The sequence below is a fragment of the Orycteropus afer genome, unplaced genomic scaffold (genome assembly GCF_000298275.1).
Source record: "Orycteropus afer afer isolate SDZICR_OR568_19922 unplaced genomic scaffold, OryAfe1.0 scaffold00283, whole genome shotgun sequence".
Lineage (NCBI taxonomy): Eukaryota > Metazoa > Chordata > Mammalia > Tubulidentata > Orycteropodidae > Orycteropus > Orycteropus afer.
The window spans coordinates 1,366,750-1,375,278 of NW_006921870.1; the positions used below are offsets into that span (position 1 = coordinate 1,366,750).

General features: G+C 40.7%; 1 protein-coding gene across 1 annotated transcript in view; it reads right to left on the reverse strand.

Annotated features, from left to right (window-relative positions):
• FBLN2 (fibulin 2) overlaps positions 1 to 8,529 on the reverse strand; it is a 116,475-nt gene that overhangs the window by 44,318 nt on the left and 63,628 nt on the right. Inside the window, exon 2 of the mRNA XM_007950640.2 lies at positions 287 to 398. Coding sequence (XP_007948831.1) covers positions 287 to 398 — 112 coding nt within the window. The remainder of the gene's footprint in view (positions 1 to 286; positions 399 to 8,529) is intronic.

Below are 8,529 nucleotides of genomic sequence, written 5' to 3' on the forward strand. Positions count from 1 at the left end.
GGTATTTGGCTGCTAACCACAAGGTCAGCAGCTGCTCCATGGGAGGAAGATGAAGCAATCTACTTCCATAAAGATTTACAGCTTTGAAAGCCCAATGGAGGTCAGTGAGTCAGAATCAACTTCATGCCAGTAGATGTGGAGTACATTAGGCCAGCTACTAACTCATGTGGTTCATTTATTCTTGGGATCAGTCTTGGGATACCAGGATGACCCACAGCAGTCACATGCAAGTGCCCATGTGCATGTACAAGGCAGGCACAGCAGGGATCTGGAGGGTCCCACATACCTGCAGATGTCACCCTCTGTGCCACTCTCAGGGATGTCCATGCATTCATCACTATCGATGGCCCACTGCTGCCCAGCTGCACAGCATGTCTCAATCAGGTCCCTGGTGGAGACTAGGGGTGGTAACATGGAACAAAGTCACCAGTTAGTGAAGGGTGTGGTTCTAAGGAGTCTAGAGTCACTGACGGCAGGAAATGCTACAGGGCCCATTCAGATCCCTTTTACCGGGCAGGGACTCACTCTACCTTCTCCCTGTCTCCCTATCATCATGCACCTTAGTTGCTTACAGTTTATAACTGTAGCCCTCTTCAGAAAACTACCTGGGAGGGTTCAGTACTCCCATGGGGGGTAGGTATCGGGGAAGTGTAGCCAATAGCTGACACACATGGGGGGTGCATGAATCCAGCCACTTCTCTCAAAGGAGACAGCTCTGTGGTGCCATCACACTCTAGACCTCCCTGTGGTCTCAGACTGAGACTGGACTGAAGCTGACTCAGCTCTGTCCAGCTCCTTCCCTGTCCCATACTGACAGGGCTCCCCAAACGAATCACATACACAAGAATTCCCCACTCAGGATTCTAGGAGCCTAGCCTGAGATACCAAGACAGGGTGAGAGATAAGAAAACACAAAAATAATGAGGGGAAGTTTAAACTCACTAGGACTACATCTATGACAGGGACAAGTGGGGTTGTTGACGATAGGGAGAATTTAAAGGCACAGACCACAGGTTTAAAAACAGATGAATTTGAGTACTTCAAAATTACAATTTTCTGTATAACAAAGAATTCCATGGACATGACTGCTGACAGGTTAGAAGACAATTTTGGAATGTCTAAAACCTGACAAGGAATTATTGCTATTTAGAAAATATAATAAACTGAACAAGAAAATGATCAATCTCAGAGTATAATAGGTAAAGAAGCTCCCCTTAGGTAAAAGAATAGGACTTGAGAATTGACAGAAAAAAACTCAAAGCGCATACAGAAACATACTTAAACTCATCTTTTCAGAAAAAATGAAAACAAATTAAAATATAAATTAACACAACAATAAAATATCACTTTATACTAATTAAACTGGAAAACATTAGAAAGCAGGATAAATGCCGAGCCCAGTGGAGCACTCATGCCCTGGGCTTGAGAGCAGAGAGGAGAGCAGCCATTCTGGAGGGTGATCTGATACCACTCACACAATCAAGTATACTCATGGTCGTGCATCCCACAGGTCCCTCCAGGGCACAGATCCTGGAGAAAGCCACACCAGGTCCATATGGTAAAGGTACAAGGATGCCCATTTCAGTGTTATTTGTGGAGGAGGGTTGGAGGCAGCCTGGGTGTCCATTACAGGAGGCATGTGGATGGGTGGGTAAGATTTGGGCATGCCCTCCATTGAGGGCTCTGTAGCAATCAGAAATAACAGACCATATGCACATGCAGTAACATGAAGCTGGACACATGCACACACAGCAATGTGGAGCAATGTAGAGTGCTCAGGCAAAGAGAAAAAAAAACACATAAGATCCATTAAATAAATTAAGAATATCATGCACAAACAGTATGCCTTTTACAAGAACACATAAGAACAAATAAACAAACAAAAAATCCAAAGTAAATAGAAACTTGGCTATGGGGTGAAGGGGAGGGGACAGGAATAGGAACCCAGGAAGAAGAATAGAGGAAGGGGATAAAGGGAATCAAATGTATAAATTAAGCAAGAAAAGGCCTTGCAAAAACCATAGTAAGGTGCTAGGACATGAGGAGGATAATTAACTCTAACATTTGCCCCTGATGTCTGCAAGTGAATTACATTCATAAATAAAGAATACATGAACCTCCTCTAGAACATCTACCTACGTGCTGAGGGCAAGAGGGTGTAGTGGGAACATTTTGGAGCCAAAGAGGCCTGGATCCAAATCTCATTGCAACCCTTCACAGCCATGTGAGCTTAAGTGGGTCATTTCTCCCTAAAAGACTCAGTGTCCTTCTTGATTATGATGATTTAACGCCTAAAACAGGTGAGCAATCCATGTAACCTGCCAGGGTTGAAGGAGAGATGGACCAATGGATGTCGGGAGCCTGCAGGGCTCCAGGAACAGAATGAGAGCTCACTAAATATCATCAGCTTCCTCTGCTTGTGGACTTGGCAAGTCACTGAGCTTTTCTAAATTTCAACTGCCCTCCTGTAAAACAGAGAAAACAAGTGTTAGTAACAACCTGAGGACTATTCTGAGGCACCATGAAGAATGAACAGAATCCTTGATAACAGGTGTCTACCAGACACAAGTAGCAAATATCATACTAAATGGTAAAACATTAGACACATCCTCCACTGAAGTCAGAAACACGAAAAAAATGCCCACTGGCACTGCTACTGTTTAGTACTGTCCTAGAGATTGATAGTAGCAAATGAAATAAAACAAGAAAAAAAAAGAACAGCCATTAGAAGAGAAGAGAGAGCAGCCATTACTTCAGATGTTATGGTTTCATCTTGCTAGAAAACCAAAAGGAATCAAAATTAGCAAAGTACTGAAATTAATAGTAATAAATAATAAAAAAATTGATATGGTGGCCAACAATAAAATCAACATAATAAAATTAGTGGTTTTCCTATACATTAGCAACAATTAAACAGAAATGATAGTAGAAAAAAAATCCTATTCAAAACAGAAAGAAGTCTAGAAATCTATTGTAAACATGCCACATAACTACATGAAAAAAAGTTTTTAATTTGTCTAATAGGAGCTCTGGTCGCATAGTGCCTAAGGCATTTGACTGCTAACCAGAAGGCTGGTGGTTCAAACCCATCAGCCATTCCTCGAAAGGAAGATTGGGCAATCTACTTCTGTCGTGATAATGCCCCAAAAACCCAAGGAGGGGTCCCTATGAGTCAGATTTGACTTGACAGCAGTAAGTTTTTGAGTAGTGAGAATGGATATAATAAGGAGCTCTGGTGGTGTAATAGTTAAGGCATTTGGCTGCTAACCAAAAGTTCTGTGGTTCAAACCCACCAGCTGCTCTGCAGAAGAAAGCCAAGGCAGTCTTCTTCTGTAAAGATTTACTGCTTAGGAAACCAAATGAGGGTTGCTATGAGTCAGAATCAACTTGATGGCAGTGAGTTTGGTTTTTAGTTTTAACAGCTATAATGTCAGACTTGATTAGAAACATATACTTATCTGGATGGGAATATTCAATACCTTAAAGATGTCAATTATCTATTTAATCTATAATTTTAATGCAATCCGAATCAAAATCCCAACATGATTTGTCATAGAATTTGACAAACTGATTCTAAAATTCACTTAGAAAAGGAAATGTTTAAAAGTGCCCAAGAAATTTCTTTAAAAGAAGAAGAAGAAAGGCTGGCCTTCACCTAGTAGATATCAAACATACTATAAAGTTCTAATAATTAAAACATAAAGGCAAGGAGATCAAAGAATGTAACACAAACTCAGTAAGGAAAGGACAGACTATTTAGTATATGATTTTGAGAAATTGGTTATTCATTTGGAAAAAAAGGTAGCCAAATTCCTACTTCATATCATACACAAAAATAAATTCCAGATGAATTCAAGCTGAACCTTAAAAACAAATCTCATTTGGAAAAGAATAGCAAGCACAGTCACACAACTTGAAGAATGTAATCATTGTATATGTAGAAACTGTTGAGATTATATGTTTTATTATGTATATTTTCACAATTAAACTATCTATAAATGTGGTATTAGAAGAAATTATAAGAAAATAACTTTATGATAAAGAAAGATTTCCTAAGAAATAAAGTCCACAAAGGAAAACTTTAACACTACTGACTATAAAAAATGTGGAATTCCTTCAAAAGTTGGAAATACAAATACCATTTGACCCAGCCATCCCATTACTAGGTATATACCCTAAAGAAGTGAGAGCCATAACAAGAACAGATATATGCACGCCGATGTTCATTGCAGCACTATTTACAATAGTCAAAACTTGGAAACAACCTAGATGTCCAACAACTGAGGAATGGATAACCAAACTTTGGTACATTCACACAATGGAATACTATGCAGCGCTAAAGAATAATGTAGAACCTGCAAAACACCGCATAATGTGGATGAACTTGGAGGACATTATGCTGAGCGAAATAAGTCAGTCACAAAAGGACAAATATTGTATTAGTCCGTTATTGTAAAAGTTAAGGGAAGGTTTATACATTGGAGGACATTTTCTTTGTTGGTTACCAGGGATGGGAGGGGAGGGGAGGGAATGCTGTTAGATAGATAGAGATAAATATTGATTTGGGTGAATAGAAGGGCAATGTACCAAATGTGAGTGACCAATATGGCAGCATTGAGGATGAGAAAGACAGAGAGAGTTACATGGGCAGTACAGACAACAAATATGAACCCCTTTGCATATACAGTACTGAGTTGTCAGTGAAAGCAAACATGGGTATAGGGACGGATAGATGGGTGAACAAACTAAACAATTAGGTATGTCTAAATGGAGAGTGTATCCAAGATCATATATAGGGTTGGCAGACAATGGGCCTATAAGTTCATGTGAATGATCAGAATTCCCAGGTGTATAGTAGAGCTGACAAGGGGCAAGGTTATGGTCATTACTTGGTCACAGCCAGCTACCCAGAGGGACCGAGTAGTTGATCCTGCGGGCTTGGGACCATAGTCGCAGGGGACATCAAGCTCAATTGGCATAACATACTATACAAAACATTGTTCCACCTACTACTTTGGCGAGTAGCGACTGGGACCTTAAAAGCTAGGAAGCTGCCATCTAGATGCAACAACGGGTCTCTCCTCGTCAAGAATAAAGAAGAAAAGCAAAATTAATGGAAACAATCAGTCCTAGCGACTAGTACACCATCCGATCTGCAACCTATACAACTATGAGACCAGAAGAACTAGATGGTGCCCAGCTACCACTGCCATCCATTTGGAAGGGATGAAGGAGATCCTGCATAAAGAGGGAGAACGATGTGGTACAAAACTCAAAATCGTTTGGAGGCAAAAAAAAAAAAAAAGAAGGTGGGGACCAGGTTTGCTGGTCCAATAGAGCCTGGTGTAACCACTGAGACTATGGCCCCTAGTTGCCCTTCAGGTCTGGAATTGAACCCACAACTGTGGTTTCCAGCCAAACAAAGTACAGGCATGTGAGTTAAACATTTACCTCAAGTAGACACACACCCTGGAGAGAACAATCATGGGAGAAGGAAGGGCTGCTTATGCACAGGGAGATAGCTCAGGGTGCAGAAGAGTATGAAGGGATGGACACTGGGAGGAGGTAACTATGGGGAGGAAGTGGGAGGGGAGCTGCTGCAATGTAAATTTTGGTCAATGACATGAGACAAAGTATATGTGAACTGCTGTATGAAAAGTGAATTTACTCTGTAAATCTTCACCCAAATCCTAATTAAAAAAAAAAAAATGTGAAATATCTGTATGGCAAAAGACACCACACCCAGCCACCAAAACAAAAGTAGCCCTGCCCCAGTTACTCTCTTATAATGTCATTCACTTCTTAAAAATCTCCTCATAGTATTTATCACTCTGTGAAATCCTTTTGTTTATTCATGAATTTACTTTCTCAGTTGTTTGTGTTTCCTCCTCTGAAACATAAGCCCCAAGAAGATAGAGTCTCATCTTTCTTTTGTGGCCACAATGCCAGGCACATTGTGGGTGTTCGGTGAGTGTTGAATGAATCACTAAAATACCAGGCAGCTAAGGACCGCAGGACCAGTATTCATTCCCTGAACATAACACAGCAGATATGCACCTGGCCAGTGACTCAGGTTCACTGTTGCCAGGCAGAGCCCACCCTCCATCCACCTGGATGACGCATAGCGAGGACATGAGTCTCTGTGATCAATGAAAATGAGGCTCCCAGGCCACGCTTAACTCTTCTCACACTCTGGCACAAGAGAGTCTCACCTTGCTGGAATACTCTCAGTGATGAGGAGTTCACTCCACCCAGGGAGCTTGCCCATTCTTTGCACAACTGACTCAGAACATTCTTTTACTGGACTAAATTCTTTTACTGGACAAAGATTTGGAGTTTGTGACAGATCCCTGGGTCTTAGCCAAAAGAAACAAGACGCCTTGCCTATCAGGACAATAGTATTAGCTGAAATGTATGGTGGGCCAGGCAAAGGTCCAAGCACTTAAATCCTTATATGTATAAATTATGAGTGAGTATTGTTACTATCCCTAATTCACAGATGAATTAGGGGATTAGCAATCCAAGCCTCAATTTTCCCTCTTCCCTTCCCCTCCCCAGGCCTCAGTTTCCCCATGTCTGCAGCATGAGTGACTTCATTCAGCTGATCCTAAAGGTCCTTTCCATGACTCTAACCATTACCAGCCTGAGAGGAGGCCCAGCTTCCGTGTAGATTGAATAGTGCTCTCTTTCTGCCCTTCTTGATCAGATGCCAGGTGTTAGCCTGCACTTGGAAGAGTTCCCACCATTCTCTCCTGGCCTTTTCCACCCCTGCTTCCCTCCTTTTCAAACAAAGGAACTCCATGGGCTGACCCTTTAGAATGAGAGGCCACCCACTCAAAGCAGGAAGGGAGATTTATGAAGGGGCTATGTGTAGTTTTGTCCAGGACTGTTCAAAATGTGGGAGGCAGGGTAAAGCAAAGGCAACAAGATATGTCCCCCCTCATCTCCTCACCCCCATCCCACCCTCTTCTTTCAAGTTCAGCTCAGATGCCCTCTCCTCCTCCTTCCTTGACCACCCCTTGAGCTCCCCAGCCTCTATTTGTCTTTGGTTCTTTTAAAATTCCTAAGCACCAACCTTTAAAAGTTCTAGCCCTAAATTTCTTGGCATAATTAAGGGTATATATATTCAAAACAAATGGCCAACATTATTCTTAATGGAGCGAGACTAAACACATTCCCCTTGGGAATAGGTACCAGAAAAGGATGCCCTTTATCACCACTCCTATTCAAACTATATTGGAAGTCTTTGCCAGAGCAATAAGGAAAGAAAGAAAAATAAAAGGCATCTAAATTGGCAAACAAGAAGTAAAACTATCTCTACTGACAGATATGATCTTATATATAGAAAATCCCAAAGACTAAGCAAGGAAGTTATTGAACTAACTGAAAATTTAAGCAATGTGGCAGGGTACAAGGTGAACATACAAAAAAGCAGTCAGATCGCTTTATACTAATGATGAGAACTCTGAAATCAGGAAAGCAATACCATTTACAATAGCCATCCAAAAGATGAAGTACTTAGAAATAAATCCAACCAGAAACACAAAAGATATATATAAAGAAAACTACAAAACACTATTACAAGAAACCAAAGGAGAACTACAAATGGAGTCCATCATCTTTCTTTAAAGATACAGAAAAACTAATCACCAACTACATATGAAAAGGAAAGAGACCAAAGATAACTGAAACACTACTAAGAAGAACAAAGTAGAAGACCTCATACTTCCCTATCTCAAAACCTACTACACAGCAACAATAGTCAAAAAAGTCTGTACAACAACAGACACATAGACCAATGGAAAAGAATTGAGAACCCAGAAGTAGATTTATCCACCTGTGGACAGCTGATCTTTGACAAAAGGCTGACTCATTAAATGGAGAAGAGATAGTCTCTTTAATAAACAGTGCTGGCAAAACTGAGCAGCCATTTAGAGAAAAATGAAACAGGACCCATATCTCATCACATGATATACAAAAACAAACTCAAGTTGCATCAAACATCTGAATGTAAAACCTAAAACCATAAAGACCATCAAAGAAAAGATAGGGACAAACTTCAGAGCCTTATTTCAGTGCACAAATACAGTATTATATATAACTAAAAAAGTACAAATACCAGAAGACAAAGTAGATGACTGGGACCTCCTGAAAACTGCACACTTATGAACATCTAAAGATTTCACCAAAAGAGTATAAAGAGAACCCACAGACTGGGGGAAAAAATTGGCAATGACATCATTGGACAAGGGGCTAATCTCTAAAATATATAGAAAATGTCAATACCTTAACAACAAAAAGACAAATAGTCCAATTAAAAAATGGGCAGAGAACATGAACAGGCACTTCACCCAAAGCAAATACATTCAGTCAGGTAACTAGCACATGAAGAAATACGGAGATCCAGCAAGATGGCAGACTAGGAAGAAAGACTGCACAGACCCTCTTCAACAAAAAAAAGGGAAACCAATTAACACAGACACAGAAGATAATCCTGGACCCCTGAGCCTTGAAGGGAAGGATACAGAA